Here is a 24,957-nt window from a genome sequence, read left to right as displayed (position 1 = left end):
GCTGCTGTGCAGGTGGAGGTGCAGGTGGGTGTGGGCGTTGGAGGGAGGTGTTGCCTACTGCTGCTGCTGCTGCTGTGCAGGTGGAGGTGCAGGTGGGTGTGGGCGTTGGAGGGAGGTGTTGCCTACTGCTGCTGCTGCTGCTGTGCAGGTGGAGGTGCAGGTGGGTGTGGGCGTTGGAGGGAGGTGTTGCCTACTGCTGCTGCTGCTGCTGTGCAGGTGGAGGTGCAGGTGGGTGTGGGCGTTGGAGGGAGGTGTTGCCTACTGCTGCTGCTGCTGCTGTGCAGGTGGAGGTGCAGGTGGGTGTGGGCGTTGGAGGGAGGTGTTGCCTACTGCTGCTGCTGCTGCTGTGCAGGTGGAGGTGCAGGTGGGTGTGGGCGTTGGAGGGAGGTGTTGCCTACTGCTGCTGCTGCTGCTGTGCAGGTGGAGGTGCAGGTGGGTGTGGGCGTTGGAGGGAGGTGTTGCCTACTGCTGCTGCTGCTGCTGTGCAGGTGGAGGTGCAGGTGGGTGTGGGCGTTGGAGGGAGGTGTTGCCTACTGCTGCTGCTGCTGCTGTGCAGGTGGAGGTGCAGGTGGGTGTGGGCGTTGGAGGGAGGTGTTGCCTACTGCTGCTGCTGCTGCTGTGCAGGTGGAGGTGCAGGTGGGTGTGGGCGTTGGAGGGAGGTGTTGCCTACTGCTGCTGCTGTGCAGGTGGAGGTGCAGGTGGGTGTTGGCGTTGGGGGGAGGTGTTGCCTACTGCTGCTGCTGTGCAGGTGGAGGTGCAGGTGGGTGTTGGCGTTGGGGGGAGGTGTTGCCTACTGCTGCTGCTGCTGCTGCTGTGCAGGTGGAGGTGCAGGTGGGTGTGGGCGTTGGAGGGAGGTGTTGCCTACTGCTGCTGCTGCTGTGCAGGTGGAGGTGCAGGTGGGTGTGGGCGTTGGAGGGAGGTGTTGCCTACTGCTGCTGCTGCTGCTGTGCAGGTGGAGGTGCAGGTGGGTGTGGGCGTTGGAGGGAGGTGTTGCCTACTGCTGCTGCTGTGCAGGTGGAGGTGCAGGTGGGTGTTGGCGTTGGGGGGAGGTGTTGGCTACTGCTACTGCTACTGCTGTGCAGGTGGAGGTGCAGGTGGGTGTGGGCGTTGGGGGGAGGTGTTGCCTACTGCTGCTGCTGCTGCTGTGCAGGTGGAGGTGCAGGTGGAGGTGCAGGTGGGTGTGGGCGTTGGGGGGAGGTGTTGGCTACTGCTACTGCTACTGCTGTGCAGGTGGAGGTGCAGGTGGGTGTGGGCGTTGGGGGGAGGTGTTGGCTACTGCTACTGCTACTGCTGTGCAGGTGGAGGTGCAGGTGGGTGTGGGCGTTGGAGGGAGGTGTTGCCTACTGCTGCTGCTGCTGCTGTGCAGGTGGAGGTGCAGGTGGGTGTGGGCGTTGGAGGGAGGTGTTGCCTACTGCTGCTGCTGCTGTGCAGGTGGAGGTGCAGGTGGGTGTGGGCGTTGGAGGGAGGTGTTGCCTACTGCTGCTGCTGCTGCTGTGCAGGTGGAGGTGCAGGTGGAGGTGCAGGTGGGTGTGGGCGTTGGGGGGAGGTGTTGGCTACTGCTACTGCTACTGCTGTGCAGGTGGAGGTGCAGGTGGGTGTGGGCGTTGGAGGGAGGTGTTGCCTACTGCTGCTGCTGCTGCTGTGCAGGTGGAGGTGCAGGTGGGTGTGGGCGTTGGAGGGAGGTGTTGCCTACTGCTGCTGCTGCTGCTGTGCAGGTGGAGGTGCAGGTGGGTGTGGGCGTTGGAGGGAGGTGTTGCCTACTGCTGCTGCTGCTGCTGCTGTGCAGGTGGAGGTGCAGGTGGGTGTGGGCGTTGGGGGGAGGTGTTGCCTACTGCTGCTGCTGTGCAGGTGGAGGTGCAGGTGGAGGTGCAGGTGGGTGTGGGCGTTGGGGGGAGGTGTTGGCTACTGCTGCTGCTGCTGCTGTGCAGGTGGAGGTGCAGGTGGGTGTGGGCGTTGGGGGGAGGTGTTGGCTGCTGCTGCTGCTGTGCAGGTGGAGGTGCAGGTGGAGGTGCAGGTGGGTGTTGGCGTTGGGGGGAGGTGTTGGCTGCTGCTACTGCTGCTGTGCAGGTGGAGGTGCAGGTGGGTGTGGGCGTTGGGCGGGAGGTGTTGCCTACTGCTGCTGCTGCTGCTGTGCAGGTGGAGGTGCAGGTGGGTGTGGGCGTTGGAGGGAGGTGTTGCCTACTACTGCTGCTGCTGCTGTGCAGGTGGAGGTGCAGGTGGGTGTGGGCGTTGGGGGGAGGTGTTGGCTACTGCTGCTGCTGCTGTGCAGGTGGAGGTGCAGGTGGGTGTGGGCGTTGGAGGGAGGTGTTGCCTACTACTGCTGCTGCTGCTGTGCAGGTGGAGGTGCAGGTGGGTGTGGGCGTTGGGGGGAGGTGTTGGCTACTGCTGCTGCTGCTGTGCAGGTGGAGGTGCAGGTGGGTGTGGGCGTTGGGGGGAGGTGTTGCCTACTTCTGCTGCTGCTGCTGCTGTGCAGGTGGAGGTGCAGGTGGGTGTGGGCGTTGGGGGGAGGTGTTGGCGGCTGCTGCTGCTGCTGCTGCTGCTGTGCAGGTGGAGGTGCAGGTGGGTGTTGGCGTTGGAGGGAGGTGTTGCCTACTGCTGCTGCTGCTGCTGTGCAGGTGGAGGTGCAGGTGGGTGTGGGCGTTGGGGGGAGGTGTTGCCTACTGCTGCTGCTGCTGTGCAGGTGGAGGTGTAGGTGCAGGAGGTGTTGGTGTTGGTGTTGGCTCGTGAGGGCAATGGAGAGTTACCTCCCAGCCGTCCATCTCCAGCCCACGCTTGCCATAGATGTCGTAGATGGCTCGCGACTGCGGGTCGCTCAGCACTGAGGAGACGCGGGGAGAGAGTGAGACACGGTGAGACACGGGGAGAGAGTGAGACACGGTGAGACACGGGGAGACACGGGGAGACACGGAGAGACACGGGGAGACACGGGGAGAGAGTGAGACACGGGGAGACACGGGGAGACACGGGGAGACACGGGGAGACACGGGAAGAGAGTGAGACACGGTGAGACACGGGGAGAGATTGAGACACGGGGAGACACGGGGAGACACGGGGAGACACGGGGAGAGAGTGAGACACGGTGAGACACGGGGAGACACGGGGAGACACGGTGAGACACGGGGAGAGATTGAGACACGGGGAGACACGGGGAGACACGGTGAGACACGGGGAGAGAGTGAGACACGGGGAGACACGGTGAGACACGGGGAGAGAGTGAGACACGGGGAGACACGGGGAGACACGGGGAGACACGGTGAGACACGGGGAGAGAGTGAGACACGGGGAGACACGGTGAGACACGGGGAGACACGGTGAGACACGGGGAGAGAGTGAGACACGGGGAGACACGGGGAGACACGGGGAGACACGGGGAGAGAGTGAGACACGGGGAGACACGGGGAGACACGGGGAGACACGGGGAGACACGGGGAGACACGGGGAGACACGGGGAGAGAGTGAGACACGGGGAGAGACGGGGAGAGAGTGAGACACGGTGAGACACGGGGAGACACGGGGAGACACGGTGAGACACGGTGAGACACGGTGAGAGAGTGAGACACGGGGAGAGACGGGGAGACACGGTGAGACACGGGGAGACACGGGGAGACACGGTGAGACACGGGGAGAGAGTGAGACACGGTGAGACACGGGGAGAGAGTGAGACACGGGGAGACACGGGGAGACACGGGGAGAAACGGGGAGACACGGGGAGACACGGGGAGAGACGGGGAGACACGGGGAGACACGGGGAGACACGGGGAGACACGGGGAGACACGGGGAGACACGGGGAGAGAGTGAGACACGGGGAGAGACGGGGAGACACGGGGAGACACGGGGAGATACGAGGAGAGATTGAGACACGGGGAGACACGGGGAGACACGAGGAGAGAGTGAGACACGGGGAGACACGGGGAGACACGGTGAGACACGGGGAGACACGGGGAGACACGAGGAGAGTGTGAGACACGGGGAGACACGGGGAGACGCGGTGAGACACGGGGAGACACGGGGAGACACGGTGAGACACGAGGAGAGAGTGAGACACGGTGAGACACGGGGAGACACGGTGAGACACGGGGAGACACGGGGAGAGAGTGAGACACGGGGAGACACGGGGAGACACGGGGAGACACGGGGAGACACGGGGAGAGAGTGAGACACGGTGAGACACGGGGAGACACGGGGAGACACGGGGAGACAAGGGGAGAGAGTGAGACACGGTGAGACACGGGGAGACACGGGGAGACACGGTGAGACACGGTGAGACACGGTGAGAGAGTGAGACACGGGGAGACACGGGGAGACACGGGGAGACACGGGGAGACACGGGGAGACACGGGGAGACACGAGGAGAGAGTGAGACACGGGGAGACACGGGGAGACACGGTGAGAGAGTGAGACACGGTGAGACACGGGGAGAGAGTGAGACACGGTGAGACACGGGGAGACACGGGGAGACACGGGGAGACACGGGGAGAGAGTGAGACACGGGGAGACACGGGGAGACACGGTGAGAGAGTGAGACACGGGGAGACACGGGGAGACACGGGGAGACACGGGGAGACACGGGGAGACACGGGGAGACACGGGGAGACACGGGGAGACACGGGGAGAGAGTGAGACACGGGGAGACACGGGGAGAGAGTGAGACACGGGGAGACACGGGGAGACACGGTGAGACACGGTGAGACACGGGGAGACACGGGGAGACACGGGGAGACACGGGGAGACACGGGGAAATACGAGGAGACACGAGGAGAGAGTGAGACACGGGGAGACACGGGGAGACACGGTGAGACACGGTGAGAGAGTGAGACACGGTGAGACACGGGGAGACACGGTGAGACACGGGGAGACACGGGGAGAGAGTGAGACACGGGGAGACACGGGGAAACACGGTGAGACACGGGGAGAGAGTGAGACACGGGGAGACACGGGGAGACACGGGGAGACACGGGGAGAGAGTGAGACACGGTGAGACACGGGGAGACACGGGGAGACACGGTGAGACACGGTGAGACACGGGGAGACACGGGGAGAGAGTGAGACACGGTGAGACACGGGGAAACACGGTGAGACACGGGGAGAGAGTGAGACACGGGGAGACACGGGGAGACACGGGGAGACACGGGGAGAGAGTGAGACACGGTGAGACACGGGGAGACACGGGGAGACACGGTGAGACACGGTGAGACACGGTGAGAGAGTGAGACACGGTGAGACACGGGGAGAGACGGGGAGACACGGTGAGACACGGGGAGAGAGTGAGACACGGTGAGACACGGGGAGACACGGGGAGAGAGTGAGACACGGTGAGACACGGGGAGAGAGTGAGACACGGTGAGACACGGGGAGACACGGTGAGACACGGGGAGAGAGTGAGACACGGGGAGACACGGTGAGACACGGAGAGACACGGGGAGACACGAGGAGAGAGTGAGACACGGGGAGACACGGAGAGACACGGAGAGACACGGGGAGACACGAGGAGAGAGTGAGACACGGGGAGACACGGGGAGACACGGTGAGACACGGTGAGAGAGTGAGACACGGTGAGACACGGGGAGACACGGTGAGACACGGGGAGACACGGGGAGAGAGTGAGACACGGTGAGACACGGGGAGACACGGGGAGACACGGGGAGAGAGTGAGACACGGTGAGACACGGGGAGACACGGGGAGAGAGTGAGACACGGGGAGACACGGGGAGACACGGGGAGACACGGGGAGACACGGGGAGACACGGGGAGACACTGAGACACGGTGAGACACGGGGAGACACGGGGAGACACGGTGAGACACGGTGAGACACGGTGAGAGAGTGAGACACGGGGAGACACGGGGAGACACGGGGAGAGAGTGAGACACGGTGAGACACGGGGAGACACGGGGAGACACGGGGAGACAAGGGGAGAGAGTGAGACACGGTGAGACACGGTGAAACACGGGGAGACACGGGGAGACACGGGGAGACACGGGGAGAGAGTGAGACACGGTGAGACACGGGGAGACACGGGGAGACACGGTGAGACACGGTGAGACACGGGGAGACACGGGGAGACACGGGGAGACACGGGGAGACACGGGGAGAGTGTGGGACACGGGGAGACACGGGGAGACACGGGGAGACACGGGGAGACACGGGGAGACACGGGGAGACACGGGGAGACACGGGGAGATACGAGGAGACACGAGGAGAGAGTGAGACACGGGGAGACACGGTGAGACACGGGGAGACACGGTGAGAGAGTGAGACACGGTGAGACACGGGGAGACACGGTGAGACACGGGGAGACACGGGGAGAGAGTGAGACACGGGGAGACACGGGGAGACACGGTGAGACACGGGGAGACACGGGGAGAGAGTGAGACACGGTGAGACACGGGGAAACACGGGGAGACACGGGGAGACACGGGGAGACACGGGGAGACACGGGGAGAGAGTGAGACACGGGGAGAGACGGGGAGAGAGTGAGACACGGTGAGACACGGGGAGACACGGGGAGACACGGTGAGACACGGTGAGAGAGTGAGACACGGGGAGAGACGGGGAGACACGGTGAGACACGGGGAGAGAGTGAGACACGGTGAGACACGGGGAGACACGGGGAGACACGGTGAGACACGGGGAGACACGGGGAGAGAGTGAGACACGGTGAGACACGGGGAGAGAGTGAGACACGGTGAGACACGGGGAGACACGGTGAGACACGGGGAGAGAGTGAGACACGGGGAGAGAGTGAGACACGGGGAGACACGGTGAGACACGGGGAGAGAGTGAGACACGGGGAGACACGGGGAGACACGGAGAGACACGGGGAGACACGAGGAGAGAGTGAGACACGGTGAGACACGAGGAGAGAGTGAGACACGGGGAGAGACGGGGAGACACGGGGAGACACGGGGAGACGCGGTGAGACACGGGGAGACACGAGGAGACACGGGGAGACACGGGGAGACACGGGGAGACACGAGGAGAGAGTGAGACACGGGGAGACACGAGGAGAGAGTGAGACACGGGGAGAGACGGGGAGACACGGGGAGACACGGGGAGACGCGGTGAGACACGGGGAGACACGGGGAGACACGGGGAGACACGGGGAGACACGGGGAGACACGGGGAGATACGGGGAGAGATTGAGACACGGGGAGACACGGGGAGACACGGTGAGACACGGGGAGACACGGGGAGACACGGTGAGACACGGGGAGAGAGTGAGACACGGTGAGACACGGGGAGACACGGTGAGACACGGGGAGAGAGTGAGACACGGGGAGACACGGGGAGACACGGTGAGACACGGGGAGACACGGGGAGACACGGTGAGACACGGGGAGAGATTGAGACACGGGGAGACACGGGGAGACACGGGGAGATACGGGGAGATACGGGGAGAGACAGGGAGACACGGGGAGACACGGGGAGACACGGGGAGACACGGGGAGACACGGGGAGACACGGGGAGACACGGTGAGACACGGGGAGAGATTGAGACACGGGGAGACACGGGGAGACACCGGGAGATACGGGGAGACACGGGGAGAGAGTGAGACATGGGGAGACACGGGGAGACACGGGGAGACACGGGGAGATACGGGGAGACACGGGGAGAGATTGAGACACGGGGAGACACGGGGAGACACGGGGAGATACGGGGAGACATGGGGAGAGAGTGAGACATGGGGAGACACGGGGAGACACGGGGAGACACGGGGAGACACGGGGAGACATGGGGAGACACGGTGAGACACGGGGAGACACACGGGGAGAGAGTGAGACATGGGGAGACACGGGGAGACACGGTGAGACACGGTGAGACACGGGGAGACACACGGGGAGAGAGTGAGACATGGGGAGACACGGGGAGACATGGGGAGACACGGGGAGACACGGTGAGACACGGTGAGACACGGGGAGACACACGGGGAGAGAGTGAGACATGGGGAGACACGGGGAGACATGGGGAGACACGGTGAGACACGGGGAGACACACGGGGAGAGAGTGAGACATGGGGAGACACGGGGAGACATGGGGAGACACGGGGAGACACGGTGAGACACGGTGAGACACGGGGAGACACACGGGGAGAGAGTGAGACATGGGGAGACACGGGGAGACATGGGGAGACACGGTGAGACACGGGGAGACACACGGGGAGAGAGTGAGACATGGGGAGACACGGGGAGACATGGGGAGACACGGTGAGACACGGGGAGACACACGGGGAGAGAGTGAGACATGGGGAGACACGGGGAGACATGGGGAGACACGGGGAGACACGGTGAGACACGGTGAGACACGGGGAGACACACGGGGAGAGAGTGAGACATGGGGAGACACGGGGAGACACGGTGAGACACGGGGAGACACGGGGAGAGACACGGGGAGAGAGTGAGACACGGGGAGACACGGGGAGACACGGTGAGACACGGGGAGACACGGGGAGAGACACGGGGAGAGAGTGAGACATGGGGAGACACGGGGAGACACGGTGAGACACGGGGAGACACGGGGAGAGACACGGGGAGAGAGTGAGACACGGGGAGACACGGGGAGAGACACGGGGAGAGAGACGGGGAGAGACACGGGGAGAGAGACGGGGAGAGAGTGAGACATGGGGAGACACGGGGAGACACGGTGAGACACGGGGAGACACGGGGAGAGACACGGGGAGAGAGTGAGACACGGGGAGACACGGGGAGAGACACGGGGAGAGAGACGGGGAGAGACACGGGGAGAGACACGGGGAGAGAGACGGGGAGAGACACGGGGAGAGACACGGGGAGAGAGACGGGGAGAGAGTGAGACATGGGGAGACACGGGGAGACACGGTGAGACACGGGGAGACACGGGGAGAGACACGGGGAGAGAGTGAGACACGGGGAGACACGGGGAGAGACACGGGGAGAGAGACGGGGAGAGAGTGAATAAGTGAGAGAGTGAGACACGGGGAGACACGGGGGAGACACGGGGAGATACGGGGAGAGATGGGGAGAGAGTGAGACACGGTGAGACACGGGGGAGACACGGTGAGACATGGTGAGACACGGGGAGACACGGGGAGAGATGGGGAGAGAATGAGACACGGTGAGACACGGGGAGAGATGGGGAGAGAGTGAGACACGGTGAGACACGGGGGAGACACGGGGGAGACACGGGGAGACACGGGGGAGAGTGAGACACGGTGAGACATGGTGAGACACGGGGGAGACACGGGGAGACACGGGGGAGAGTGAGACACGGTGAGACATGGTGAGACACGGGGAGACACGGAGAGATACAGGGAGACACGGGGAGACACGGGGAGACACGGGGAGAGAGTGAGACATGGTGAGACACGGGAAGAGACACGGTGAGACACGGGGGAGACAAGGTGAGACACGGGGGAGACACGGGGGAGACACGGGGAAACAGCGTGTATGCTGTGTGTGTATGCTGTGTGTGTGTGTGCTGTGTGTGTGTGTGCTGTGTGTGTGTGTGTATACTGTGTGTGTGTGTGCTGTGTGTGTATACTGTGTGTGTGTGTGCTGTGTGTGTATACTGTGTGTGTGTGCTGTGTGTGTGTGTGTATACTGTGTGTGTGTGCTGTGTGTGTGTGTGCTGTGTGTGTATACTGTGTGTGTGTGTGCTGTGTGTGTGTGTGTATACTGTGTGTGTGTGTGCTGTGTGTGTATACTGTGTGTGTGTGTGCTGTGTGCGTATGCTGTGTGTGTGTGTGCTGTGTGTGTATACTGTGTGTGTGTGTGCTGTGTGTGTATACTGTGTGTGTGTGTGTGCTGTGTGCGTATGCTGTGTGTATGTGTGTATACTGTGTGTGTGTGTGCTGTGTGTGTATGCTGTGTGTGTGTGTGCTGTGTGTGTATACTGTGTGTGTGTGTGCTGTGTGTGTATGCTGTGTGTGTGTGTATACTGTGTGTGTGTGTGCTGTGTGTGTTGCTGTGTGTGTATACTGTGTGTGTGTGTGCTGTGTGTGCTGTGTGTGTGTGTGCTGTGTGTGTATGCTGTGTGTGTGTGTGCTGTGTGTGTATGCTGTGTGTGTGTGTGCTGTGTGTGTATGCTGTGTGTGTGTGTATACTGTGTGTGTGTGTGCTGTGTGCGTATGCTGTGTGTGTGTATGCTGTGTGTGTGTATGCTGTGTGTGTGTGTGCTGTGTGTGTGTGTGCTGTGTGTGTGTGTGCTGTGTGCGTATGCTGTGTGTGCGTATGCTGTGTGTATGTGTGCTGTGTGTGTGTGTGCTGTGTGTATGTGTGCTGTGTGCGTATGCTGTGTGTGTGTGTGCTGTGTGTGTGTGTGCTGTGTGTGTGTGCTGTGTGTGTGTGTGCTGTGTGTGTATGCTGTGTGTGTGTATGCTGTGTGTGTGTGTGCTGTGTGCGTATGCTGTGTGTGTGTGTGCTGTGTGCGTATGCTGTGTGTGTGTGTGCTGTGTGTGTATGCTGTGTGTGTGTGTGCTGTGTGTGTGTGTGCTGTGTGCGTATGCTGTGTGTATGTGTGTATACTGTGTGTGTGTGTGCTGTGTGTGTGTGCTGTGTGTGTGTATGCTGTGTGTGTGCTGTGTGTGTATGCTGTGTGTGTGTGCTGTGTGTGTATGCTGTATGTGTGTATGCTGTGTGCGTATGCTGTGTGTGTGTGTGCTGTGTGCGTATGCTGTGTGTATGTGTGCTGTGTGTGTATACTGTGTGTGTGTGTGCTGTGTGTGTATGCTGTGTGTGTGTGTGCTGTGTGTGTATGCTGTGTGTGTGTGCTGTGTGTGCATGCTGTGTGTATGCTGTGTGTGTATGCTGTGTGTATGCTGTGTGTGTATGCTGTGTGTGTGTGTGCTGTGTGTGTGTGTGCTGTGTGTGTATGCTGTGTGTGTATGCTGTGTGTGTATGCTGTGTGTGTGCTGTGTGTGTATGCTGTGTGTGCATGCTGTGTGTGTGTGCTGTGTGTGTATGCTGTGTGTGTGTATGTGTATGCTGTGTGTACGCTGTGTGTGTATGCTGTGTGTACCCTGGTATGCTGTGTGTGTGCTGTATGTGTGTATGTATGCTGTGTGTATGTGTATGCTGTGTGTGTGTGCTGTGTGTATGTATGCTGTGTGTATGTATATGTGTGCTGTGTGTGTGTGCTGTGTGTACCCTGGTACGCCGTGTGTATGCTGTGTGTGTGTGCTGTGTGTACCCTGGTACGCCGTGTGTATGCTGTATGTGTGTATGGTGTGTGTATGTGTATGCTGTATGTGTGTATGCTGTGTGTGTGTGTGCTGTGTGTGTGTGCTGTGTGTACCCTGGTACGCCGTGTGTATGTATGCTGTGTGTATGCTGTGTGTGTGTATGTGTATGCTGTGTGTATGTGTGCTGTGTGTGTGTGCTGTGTGTACCCTGGTACGCTGTGTGTATGCTGTGTGTGTGTGCTGTGTGTACCCTGGTACGCCGTGTGTATGCTGTATGTGTGCTGTGTGTGTGTATGCTGTGTGTGTATGCTGTGTGTACCCTGGTATGCTGTGTGTATGTGTACGCTGTGTGTGTGTGCTGTGTGTACCCTGGTACGCCGTGTGTATGCTGTGTGTATGTGTACGCTGTGTGTATGTGTATGCTGTGTGTGTATGCTGTGTGTGTGTGCTGTGTGTACCCTGGTATGCTGTGTGTGTGTGTGCTGTGTGTGTGTGCTGTGCGTGTATGCTGTGTGTGTGTGCTGTGTGTTTGCTGTGTGTGTATGTGTGCTGTGTGTACCCTGGTACGCCGTGTGTATGCTGTGTGTGTGTGTATGCTGTGTGTGTGTGTATGCTGTGTGTGTGTGTATGCTGTGTGTGTGTGGGTATGCTGTGTGTGTGTGTATGCTGTGTGTGTGTGTATGCTGTGTGTATGTGTACGCTGTATGTGTGTGTGTGTGTGCTGTGTGTACCCTGGTACGCCGTGTGTATGCTGTAAGTGTGTATGTGTATGTGTGTATGCTGTGTGTGTGTGCTGTGTGTGTGCTGTGTGTGTATGCTGTATGTGTGCTGTGTGTGTATGTGTGCTGTGTGTGTGTGCTGTGTGTACCCTGGTACGCCGTGTGTATGCGGTTGAAGATGCCCTCGGCGTGCTCCTTGTCTTCAGGCCGCCGGTGCTTGTCGGGGTGGAAGGTGACGCAGAGACGGCGGTAGGCCGACTTCAGCTCCTCCTGCGTCGCCTGGAGACACACGGAGACACGGAGACACACAGAGACACGCGGTGAGACACGCAGACACACGGTGAGACACACGCAGAGACGGCGGTAGGCCGACTTCAGCTCCTCCTGCGTCGCCTGGAGACACGCGGAGACACACGGAGACACGCGGTGAGACACGCAGACACACGGTGAGACACACGCAGAGACGGCGGTAGGCCGACTTCAGCTCCTCCTGCGTCGCCTGGAGACACGCGGAGACACACGGAGACACACGGAGACACACGGAGACACGCGGTGAGACACACGCAGACACACGGTGAGACACACGCAGAGACGGCGGTAGGCCGACTTCAGCTCCTCCTGCGTCGCCTGGAGACACGCGGAGACACGGAGACACACGGAGACACACGGAGACACACGGAGACACACAGAGACACACGGAGACACACAGAGACACGCGGAGACACACGGTGAGACACACGCAGAGACGGCGGTAGGCCGACTTCAGCTCCTCCTGCGTCGCCTGGAGACACACGGAGACACGCGGAGACACACAGAGACACACAGAGACACAGGGAGACACGGGGAGAGACACGCGGAGACACGCGGAGACACGCTGAGACACACAGAGACTCACAGAGACACACAGAGACACAGGGAGACACGGGGAGAGACACGCGGAGACACGCGGAGACACACAGAGACACAGGGAGACACGGGGAGAGACACGCAGAGACACGCGGAGACACACAGAGACACACAGAGACACACAGAGACACACGGAGACACGCGGAGACACGCGGAGACACACAGAGACACACGGAGACACACGGAGACACACAGAGACACACAGAGACACACAAAGACACACGGAGACACACAGAGACACACAAAGACACACAGAGACACACGGAGACACACGGAGACACACACGGTGACACACACAGAGACACACGGAGACACACAGAGACACACGGAAACACGGGGAGACACACGGTGACACACGGAGACACACAGAGACACGGGGAGACACGGGGAGACACACGGTGACACACGGAAACACACAGAGACACACGGAGACACAGGGAGACACACAGAGACACACGGAGACACACAGAAACACGGGGAGACACGGGGAGACACACGGTGACACACGGAGACACACGGAGACACACGGAGACACACAGAGACACGCTGAGACACACGGAGACACACGGAGACACACAGAGACACACGGAGACACGGGGAGACACACGGTGACACACGGAAACACACAGAGACACACGGAGACACACGGAAACACACAGAGACACACAGAGACACACGGAGACACACAGAGACACACGGAGACACACGGAAACACACGGAGACACACGGAGACACACGGAGACACACACGGTGACACACACAGAGACACACGGAGACACACAGAGACACACGGAAACACGGGGAGACACACGGTGACACACGGAGACACACAGAGACACACGGAGACACACGGAGACACACGGAGACACGGGGAGACACACGGTGACACACGGAAACACACAGAGACACACGGAGACACACGGAAACACACAGAGACACACAGAGACACACGGAAACACGGGGAGACACACGGTGACACACGGAAACACACAGAGACACACGGAGACACACGGAGACACACAGAGACACACAGAGACACACGGAAACACGGGGAGACACACGGTGACACACGGAAACACACAGAGACACACGGAAACACACAGAGACACAGAGACACACGGAAACACGGGGAGACACACGGTGACACACGGAAACACACAGAAACACACGGAGACACACGGAAACACACAGAGACACACGGAGACACACGGAAACACACAGAGACACACGGAGACACACGGAGACACACAGAGACACACGGAGACACACGGAAACACACGGAGACACACGGAGACACACGGAGACACACGGAGACACACACGGTGACACACACAGAGACACACGGAGACACACAGAGACACACGGAAACACGGGGAGACACACGGTGACACACGGAGACACACAGAGACACACGGAGACACACGGAGACACACGGAGACACACGGAGACACACGGAGACACACGGAGACACACGGAGACACACACGGTGACACACACAGAGACACAAGAGACACACGAGACACACAGAGACACACAGAGACACACAGAGACACACGGAGACACGCGGAGACACACGGAGACACACGGAGATACACGGAGACACGGGGAGACACACGGTGACACACAGAGACACACGGAAACACGGGGAGACACACGGTGACACACAGAGACACACGGAAACACGGGGAGACACACGGTGACACACGGAGACACACAGAGACACACGGAGACACGCTGAGACACACGGAGACACACGGAGACACACGGAGACACACAGAGACACACGGAGACACACAGAGACACACAGAGACACACGGAGACACAGGGAGACACACACGGTGACACACACGGTGACACACGGAGACACACGGAGACACACAGAGACACACGGAGACACACGGAGACCCTGAGACACACACACAGAGACACACGGAGACACACGGAGAGACACAGAGACACACGGAGACAGAGATACCCGTTGACACGCTGAGACACGCTGAGACACACGGAGAGACACGCTGAGACATGCTGAGACACGCGGAGATACACGGAGACACGCGGAGACACACGGTGACACGGAGACACAGGGAGAGACACGGTGACACACGGAGACAAACAAAGACACACGGAGACACACGGAGACACGCGGGGACATTCGAGGACACGGAGAGAGACAAGGAGACACACGGAGACACACGGAGAGACACACAAACACCGACCCACTCACCCACCCAAACACTCACCCACCCACCCAAACACTCACCCACCCACCCACCCAAACACTCACCCACCCACCCACCCAAACACTCACCCACCCACCCACCCAAACACTCACTCCACCCACCCACCCACCCAACCAAACACTCACCCACCCACCCACCCAAACACTCACCCACCCACCCACCCAAACACTCACCCACCCACACAAACACCCACCCACCCACCCACTCACACACCCAAACACTCACCCACCCACCCACCCAAACACTCACCCACCCACCCACCCAAACACTCACCCACCCACCCACCCAAACACTCACCCACCCACCCACCCAAACACTCACCCACCCACCCAACCAAACACTCACCCACCCACACAAACACCCACCCACCCACCCACTCACACACCCAAACACTCACCCACCCACCCACCCAAACACTCACCCACCCACACAAACACCCACCCACCCACTCACACACTCACCCACCCACCCACCCAAACACTCACCCACCCACCCACCCAAACACTCACCCACCCACACAAACACCCACCCACCCACCCACTCACACACCCAAACACTCACCCACCCACCCACCCAAACACTCACCCACCCACCCACCCAAACACTCACCCACCCACCCACCCAAACACTCACCCACCCACTCACACACCCAAACACTCACCCACCCACCCACCCAAACACTCACCCACCCACCCACCCACTCACCCACCCACCCACCCAAACACTCACCCACCCACACAAACACCCACCCACCCACTCACACACCCAAACACTCACCCACCCACCCACCCAAACACTCACCCACCCACCCACACACTCACCCACCCACCCACCCACCCACACAAACACCCACCCACCCACTCACACACACACCCAAACACTCACCCACCCACCCACCCAAACACTCACCCACCCACCCACCCAAACACTCACCCACCCACCCACCCAAACACTCACCCACCCACCCACCCAAACACTCACCCACCCACCCACCCAAACACTCACCCACCCACACAAACACCCACCCACCCACCCACTCACACACCCAAACACTCACCCACCCACCCACCCAAACACTCACCCACCCACCCACCCAAACACTCACCCACCCACCCACCCAAACACTCACCCACCCACCCACCCAAACACTCACCCACCCACCCACCCAAACACTCACCCACCCACCCACCCAAACACTCACCCACCCACCCACCCAAACACTCACCCACCCACCCACCCAAACACTCACCCACCCACCCAAACACTCACCCACCCACCCACCCAAACACTCACCCACCCACCCACCCAAACACTCACCCACCCACCCAAACACTCACCCACCCACCCAAACACTCACCCACCCACCCACCCAAACACTCACCCACCCACACAAACACTCACCCACCCACCCAAACACTCACCCACCCACCCAAACACTCACCCACCCACACAAACACTCACCCACCCACCCACCCAAACACTCACCCACCCACCCAAACACTCACCCACCCACCCAAACACTCACCCACCCACCCAAACACTCACCCACCCACCCACCCAAACACTCACCCACCCACCCACCCAAACACTCACCCACCCACCCACCCAAACACTCACCCACTCACTCACCCAAACACTCACTCACCCAAACACTCACTCACCCAAACACTCACCCACCCAAACACTCACCCACCCACCCACTCACCCACCCACCCAAACACCCACCCACCCAAACACCCACCCACCCAAACACCCACCCACCCACTCACCCACCCACCCACTCACTCACCCACCCACCCACTCACTCACTCACCCACCCACCCACTCACTCACCCACCCACCCACTCACTCACCCACCCACCCACTCACTCACCCACCCACCCACTCACTCACCCACCCACCCACTCACTCACCCACCCACCCACCCACCCACCCACTCACCCACCCACCCACCCACCCACTCACTCACCCACCCACCCACCCACTCACTCACCCACCCACTCACCCACTCACCCACCCACTCACCCACTCACCCACCCACTCACCCACTCACCCACCCACTCACCCACTCACCCACCCACCCACCCACTCACCCACCCACCCACCCACCCACTCACTCACCCACCCACCCACCCACTCACCCACTCACCCACCCACTCACCCACTCACCCACCCACCCAAACACTCACCCACCCACCCACTCACTCACCCACCCACTCACCTCACGTCGCACGTTCAGGGTGGAGTAGAAGTCGCCATCGGCCTCCCCCTCCTCGTCGTGCCGCAGGTCGCCAGCTCCACCACCAGCTCCACCACCACCTCCACCACCACCACCACCACCAGCTCCACCACCACCACCACCACGACCCCTCGGAGTCGCCATTGACGACCTCCACCACCAACACGTGAGGGGGGTGGAGGGGGTGACGGTTGCTTTACGGTAGCCGTAGAGGAAGAGGGGCGGGGTGTGTTGCGACAGTGTCGTAAAGAGCGAGTGAACTCGTGTGCTGGTTGCGGGGGTGGGGGTGAGCGGTTGCTTTACGGTAGCCGTAGAGGAATGGGGGCGGGGCGTGTTGCGACAGTGTCGTGAAGATTGCGGTCGCTCGTGTATGGGTTGCGGAGGGGTTGACCGCTTTACGGTAGCCGTAGAGGAAGGGGGCGGGTTGTGTTGCAAAGTGTCGTAAAGATCGAGGTCACTTGGTTGCGGGTGGGTTTGGTGGTGACGGTTGCTTTACGGTAGACCGTAGAGGAATGGGGGCGGGGCTTGGTGCAAAGTGTCGTAAAGATCGAGGTTGCTCGTGTGTGGGTTGCGTGGGGTGGGGTGATGGCTTTACGGTAACCGTAGAGGAATGGGGGCGGGGCGTGTTGTATAAGTGTCGTAAAGATCGAGGTCGCTCGTGTATGGGTTGCGGAGGGGGTGACTGCTTTACGGTAGCCGTAGATGAAGGGGGCGGGGCTTATTGCAAAGTGTCGTAAAGATCGAGGTCACTCGTGTTTGGCTTGCGGGGGGTGTGGTGGGGAGGGAGTCTGCTTTACGGTAGCCGTAGAGGAAGGGGGAGGGGAGGCGGGGCATGTTGCAAAGTGTCGTAAAACTCGAGGCCACTGGATGTGGGGAGGTGGGGGTGGAGCAGGTGGGGGCTGGGTGAAAGTTGAATGGAATCGGTGGGAAGAATCGATAAATATGGAATCGATTCAGTAACTGTTTTAAACGGGGCGGGGGGGGAGGGGCCCAGCTTGAATCGATTCTCGATTATCTCCTCCGCGTTCGATTACGCCGGCACCGTGCTGGGGTCGAAGATAAAATCACGAATCGAGAATCGATTCCTTCCCCCTTGTCTCGATTCGTCGATACCGATTACAGGTGCCACGTCGGGCGTCCATCTTGGTTAGTTCATCGCGAATGTGCGAATGGAGCAGACAACGTTGGGAAAACGTCCCTCTAGAGGGGTCACTCACAGGGGTCACTCACAGGGGTCAGGGGTCACTCACAGGGGTCACTCACAAGAGTCAGGGGTCACTCACAGGGGTCACTCATAGGGGTCAGGGGTCACTCACAGGGGTCACTCACGGGTCAGGGGTCACTCACAGGAGCCACTCACAGGGGTCAGGGGTCACTCACAGGGGTCAGGGGTCACTCACAGGGGTTAGGGGTCACTCACAGGGGTCAGGGGTCACTCGCAAGGGTCACTCACATGGGTCAGGGGTCACTCACAGAGCCTCAGGGGTCACTCGCAGGGGTCAGGGGTCACTCACAGGGGTCAGGGGTCACTCACAGGGGTCAGGGGTCACTCACAGAGCCTCAGGGGTCACTCACAGGGGTCAGGGGTCACTCACAGGGGTCAGGGGTCACTCACAGGGGTCAAGGGTCACTCGCAGGGGTCACTCGCAGAGCTTCAAGGGTCACTCACAGGGGTCAGTGGTCACTCAGAGCCTCAAGGGGCACTCACAGGGGTCAGGGGTCACTCGCAGGGGTCAGGGGTCACTCACAGAGCCTCAGTGGTCACTCGCAGGGGTTAGGGGTCACTCACAGGGGTCAGGGGTCACTCACAGGGGTCAGAGGTCACTCACAGGGGTCGGGGGTCACTCACAGGGGTCACTGACAGAGCCCCTGTGGAGGGGTCACTCACAGGGGTCAGGGTCACTCACAGAGGTCAGGGGTCACTCACAGGGGTCAGTGGTCACTCAGAGCCTCAAGGGGCACTCACAGGGGTCAGGGGTCACTCGCAGGGGTCAGGGGTCACTCACAGAGCCTCAGTGGTCACTCGCAGGGGTTAGGGGTCACTCACAGGGGTCAGGGGTCACTCACAGGGGTCAGAGGTCACTCACAGGGGTCGGGGGTCACTCACAGGGGTCACTGACAGAGCCCCTGTGGAGGGGTCACTCACAGGGGTCAGGGTCACTCACAGAGGTCAGGGGTCACTCACAGGGGTCAGTGGTCACTCAGAGCCTCAAGGGGCACTCACAGGGGTCAGGGGTCACTCGCAGGGGTCAGGGGTCACTCACAGAGCCTCAGTGGTCACTCGCAGGGGTTAGGGGTCACTCACAGGGGTCAGGGGTCACTCACAGGGGTCAGAGATCACTCACAGGGGTCGGGGGTCACTCACAGGGGTCACTGACAGAGCCCCTGTGGAGGGGTCACTCACAGGGGTCAGGGTCACTCACAGAGGTCAGGGGTCACTCGCAGGGGTCAGGGGTCACTCACAGAGCCTCAGGGGTCACTCACAGAGCACGCGAACTCAGATTCGTTGGAGCGGGCAGAGTTTTAATTCTTTACTGCAGCAGCAACAGCAGCAGCGGCGAGACTGACAGAACGCAGGTCTCCATGTAGAGTGGGTGGGTGGGTGAGTGGGTGGATGGGTGGGTGGGTGAGTGGGTGGGTGGGTGAGTGGGTGGGTGGGTGGGTGAGTGGGTGGGTGGGTGGGTGAGTGGGTGGATGAGTGGGTGAGTTAGTGGATGGGTGGGTGGGTGAGTGGGTGGGTGGATGAGTGGGTGGATGGGTGGGTGGGTGAGTGGGTGAGTGGGTGAGTGGGTGGATGGGTGGGTGGGTGAGTGGGTGAGTGGGTGGATGGGTGTGTGGGTGGGTGGGTGAGTGGGTGAGTGAGTGGATGGGTGGGTGGGTGAGTGGGTGGGTGAGTGGGTGGGTGAGTGGGTGGGTGAGTGGGTGGGTGAGTGGATGGGTGGGTGGGTGAGTGGGTGGGTGGGTGGGTGGGTGTGGGTGAGTGAGTGGGTGGGTGAGTGGGTGAGTGAGTGGATGGGTGGGTGGGTGGGTGAGTGGGTGAGTGAGTGGATGGGTGGGTGGGTGAGTGGGTGAGTGAGTGGATGGGTGGGTGGGTGAGTGGGTGGGTGAGTGGGTGAGTGAGTGGATGGGTGGGTGGGTGAGTGGGTGGGTGAGTGGGTGGGTGAGTGGGTGGGTGGGTGAGTGGGTGGGTGGGTGGGTGGGTGAGTGGGTGGGTGAGTGGGTGGGTGAGTGGGTGGGTGAGTGGGTGAGTGGGTGGGTGAGTGGGTGGGTGGGTGGGTGGGTGAGTGGGTGAGTGGGTGGGTGAGTGGGTGGGTGAGTGGGTGAGTGGGTGGGTGAGTGGGTGGGTGGGTGGGTGAGTGGGTGGGTGAGTGGGTGAGTGGGTGGGTGAGTGGGTGGGTGAGTGGGTGGGTGGGGTGAGTGGGTGGGTGAGTGGGTGAGTGAGTGAGTGAGTGGATGGGTGGGTGGGTGAGTGGGTGGGTGAGTGGGTGGGTGGGTGAGTGGGTGGGTGGGTGAGTGGGTGGGTGGGTGGGTGAGTGGGTGTGTGGGTGGGGGTGAGTGTGTGGGTGGTGAGTGGGTGTGTGAGTGGGTGGGTGGGTGGGTGTGGTGTGGTGGGTGAGTGGGTGTGTTAGTGGGTTAGTGGGTGAGTCGGTGGGTGAGTGGGTGGGTGGGTCGGTGTGTGGGTGGGTGAGTGCGTGAGTGAGTGGGTGTGTGGGTGGGTGGGTAGTGAGTGGGTGGGTGAGTGGGTGGGTGGGTATGTGAGTGGGTGAGTGGCGTGAGTGAGTGGGTAGGTGAGTGAGTGGGTGGGTGGGTGGGTGAGTGAGTGGTGTGAGTGGGGTGAGTGGTGAGTGAGTGGGTAGGTGAGTGAGTGGGTAGGTGAGTGAGTGGGTGGGTGGGTGAGTGAGTGGGTGAGTGGGTGAGTGGGTGAGTGAGTGGGTAGGTGAGTGAGTGGGTGAGTGAGTGGGTAGGTGAGTGGGTGTGTGAGTGAGTGTGTGCGGGCAATCACCTTCCAGTAACATCATTCCTCACCAACAGCACACAACCGCGGGCTCACCCCACCCACTCTCACCCACACCCACCCCACCCACTCACCCACCCACCCACTCTCACCCACACCCACCCCACCCACTCACCCACCCCACCCACACCCACCCACCCACGACTCACCCACCCGCTCAACCACCCACCCACTCACTCACCCACCCACTCACCCACCTACCCACCCACTCACCCACCCACCACCCACCCACTCACCCACCCACCCACACACCCACCCCCCACTCACTCACCCACACACTCACCCACTCACCCACACCACTCACCCACTCACTCCACCCGTTCACTCACCCACTCACCCACTCACCCACCCACCCACCACCCACCACTCACCCACCCACTCACCCACCCACTCACTCACCCACTCACCCACTCACTCAACCACCCACCCACTCACTCAACCACCCACCCACTCACCCACTCACCCACCCACTCACTCACCCATCCACCACCCACCACTCACCCACCCACCCACCCACTCACCCACCCACTCACCCACCCACTCACTCACTCACCCACTCACCCACTCACTCAACCACCCACTCACTCAACCACCCACCCACCCACTCACCCACTCACCCACTCACTCACCCATCCACACCCACCACTCACCCACCCACTCACCCACCCACTCACCCACCCACCCACCCACCACCCACTCACCCACCCAATCACCCACCCACTCACCCACCCACCCACTCACTCACCCACTCACCCACTCACTCACTCACTCCACCCACCCACCCACACACCCACCCACCCTAACAAACCACCCACCCACCCACACACCCACCACCCCCCCACAGCTCAGATGGTGACCTGCGAGCGGAAGGCCGCGGGTGTTGCCCCCAGGGCACCCGGCGCGCGCCGCCGCACGCTGAGCGTGAGGGCGCCCCCAGGGCCCAGGGCGGCCCCCAGTGACGTGGGGTCCGCGTCATCGGGGAGACGCACGCGGTGGTGGAACGACGCCGACACGCGGCCATCTTCAGCCAGCTGAGGTGGGGGAGGGGAGGGGGGAGAAGTGGGCGGGGGGGGGGTTAGGAGGAGGGGGGCATTTGGAGGAGGGGGGGGGGATTGGGAGGGGGAGGGGGGAGAGAAGTGGGGGGGAGGGGGGGAGACGTGGTGGGGAGGGGGGAGGGACATGGGGGGGGGGGGAGACGTGGGGGGGGAGGGTTAGGAGGAGAGGGGGATTTGGAGGAGGGGGGGGGATTGGAGGGAGGGGAGGGGAGACGTGGGGGGAGGGGGAGGAAGGGGGGGGGAGACGTGGTGGGGAGGGGGAGGGACATGGGGGGGGATTGGAGTGGGGGGGGGGGGAGGAGGGGGGGATTTGGAGGAGGGGGGGGGGATTGGGAGGGGGAGAGAAGTGGGGGGGGAGGGGGGAGAGAAGTGGGGGGAGGGGGGAGAGAAGTGGGGGGAGGGGGGAGAGAAGTGGGGGGGGGGGAGACGTGGTGGGGAGGGGGGAGGGGACATGGGGGGGGAGAGAAGTAGGGGGGGGGGGTTAGGAGGAGGGGGGGGGATTGAGAGGGGGGGAGGGTTTTGGAGGAGGAGGGGAATGGGAGGGGGGGGCGGGTGGGTGGTGAGTGAGTGGTGAGTGAGTGGGTGAGCAGGTGAGTGAGTGAGTGAGTGGGTGAGTGGGTAGGTGAGTGAGTGAGTGGGTGAGTGAGTGGGTGAGCAGGTGGGTGAGTGAGTGAGTGAGTGGGTGAGTGAGTGGGTGAGTGAATGAGTGAATGAGTGGGTGAGTGGGTGAGTGAGTAAGTGGTTGAGTGGGTGAGTGAGTGAGTGGATGAGTAAGTGGTTGAGTGAGTGAGTGTGCGAGTGGTGAGCGAGTGAGTGGGTGAGTGAGTGGGTGAGTGAGTAAGTGGTTGAGTGGGTGAGTGAGTGGGTGAGTGAGTAAGTGAGTGAGCGAGTGAGTGGGTGAGTGAGTAAGTGGTTGAGTGAGTGAGTGTGCGAGTGGTTGAGCGAGTGAGTGGGTGAGTGAGTGAGTGAGTGAATGAGTGGTTGAGTGGGTGAGTGAGTGTGCGACTCACCCGCTCTGCGTGCACCTCCGTCACGATGCTGGATGATGTGACGACGATGTCTTCCGGGGTGAATCCTTCTCCGACTTGCACGCTCACCTCGTAATGCTCACCCACCAGCCTCACCGGCAGGCTCACCCCGCCTGCGGGGTCAGTAGAGGGGAAGGGGTTTGTGGGAGATTGAAGGCATGGATCCAGTCGGCTCACCCGCCCGCTCACCCAACCACTCACTCATCCGCTCATCCACTCACCCACACACACACTCACCCCACCCACCACTCACCCACTCACTCACCCACCCACTCACTCACCCCACCCACTCACTCACCCACCCACCCACCCACTCACTCACTCACCCACGCACCCACCCACCCACCCCACTCACCCACCCACTTACTCACCCACCCTCCCACTCACTCACCCACCCACCTACCCGCCCACCCACCTACCCACTCACCCACCCACCCACTCACCCATTCACTCACCCACCCACCCACCCACTCACTCACCTACCCACCCACCCACCTACCCACTTACCCACCCACTCACTCACCCACTCACCCACCTACCCACCCACCCACCTACCCACTTACCCACCCACTCACCCACCCACCCACTCACCCACCCACCCACTCACCCACCCACCCATCCACCCACTCACCCACCCACTCACTCACCCACCCCCTCACCCCACCCACCCACCCACTCACCCACTCACCCTCCCACTCACTCACCCACCCTCCCACTCACCCGCCCACTCACTCACCCGCCCACCCACCCACCCACACACCCACTCACCCATCCACCCACTCACCCACCCACCCACTCACTCACCCACCCACCCACTCATCCACCCACCCACTCACCCACTCACTCACCACTCACCCACCCACCCACCCACTCACCCACTCACCCTCCCACTCACTCACCCACCCACCCACTCACCCATCCACCCACTCACCCACCCACCCACTCACTCACCCACCCACTTCACCCACCCCCCCCACCCCACCCACCCATCCCACCACCCACTCACCCATTCACTCACCCACTCACCCACCCACCCACCCACTCACCCACTCACCCTCCCACTCACTCACCCACCCACCCACCCACTCACCCACCCACCCACTCACCCCCACCACTCACCCACCCACTCACCCACCCACCCACCCACCCACCCACCACTCACCCACCCACCCACCCACTCACTCCACCCACTCACCCACCCACCCACCTCACCCACTCCACTCACTCACCCACCCCACCCACCTCACCCACTCACTCACCACTCACCACCCACTCACCACACCACTCACTCACTCACCCACCCACTCACCCACTCACCCACTCACCCACCCACTCACCCACTCAATCACCCACCCACTCCACTCACCCACTCACTCACCCCACTCACACCACTCACCCACCCACCACCCTCACCACTCACCACTCACCCACTCACCCACCCACTCACCCACTCATCCCACTCACCCACCACTCACCCACTCACCCACCCACTCACACCACCACTCACCCACTCACCCACCACACCACCACCCACTCACACTCCACTCACTCACCCACCCACCCACTCCACTTCACACCACCCACTCACCCACCCAC

General features: G+C 61.6%; 2 protein-coding genes across 2 annotated transcripts; both read right to left on the bottom strand.

The window, feature by feature from the left end:
- Positions 1-2,744: 2,744 nt before the first annotated feature.
- Positions 2,745-17,427, bottom strand: LOC144954784 (dnaJ homolog subfamily C member 11-like; the record flags this gene model as incomplete). The annotated part of the gene is made up of 3 exons (XM_078885204.1): positions 17,246-17,427; positions 12,025-12,154; positions 2,745-2,818 (listed from the first exon to the last, which is right to left on the bottom strand). Coding segments are annotated over exons 1-3 (366 nt in total), but the record flags the coding sequence as incomplete, so codon positions are not given.
- Positions 17,428-22,123: 4,696 nt separating this feature from the next.
- On the bottom strand, positions 22,124-23,474 carry HSPB7 (heat shock protein family B (small) member 7; the record flags this gene model as incomplete). Its single annotated transcript, XM_078885202.1, has 2 exons — positions 22,124-22,309; positions 23,344-23,474. Coding segments are annotated over 2 exons (317 nt in total), but the record flags the coding sequence as incomplete, so codon positions are not given.
- Positions 23,475-24,957: the final 1,483 nt, after the last annotated feature.

The sequence above is a fragment of the Lampetra fluviatilis genome, unplaced genomic scaffold (genome assembly GCF_964198595.1).
Source record: "Lampetra fluviatilis unplaced genomic scaffold, kcLamFluv1.1 SCAFFOLD_1154, whole genome shotgun sequence".
Taxonomy (NCBI): domain Eukaryota; kingdom Metazoa; phylum Chordata; class Hyperoartia; order Petromyzontiformes; family Petromyzontidae; genus Lampetra; species Lampetra fluviatilis.
Note: the sequence above shows the minus strand (reverse complement) of the source record. Positions and strands in the feature narration are given on the sequence as shown.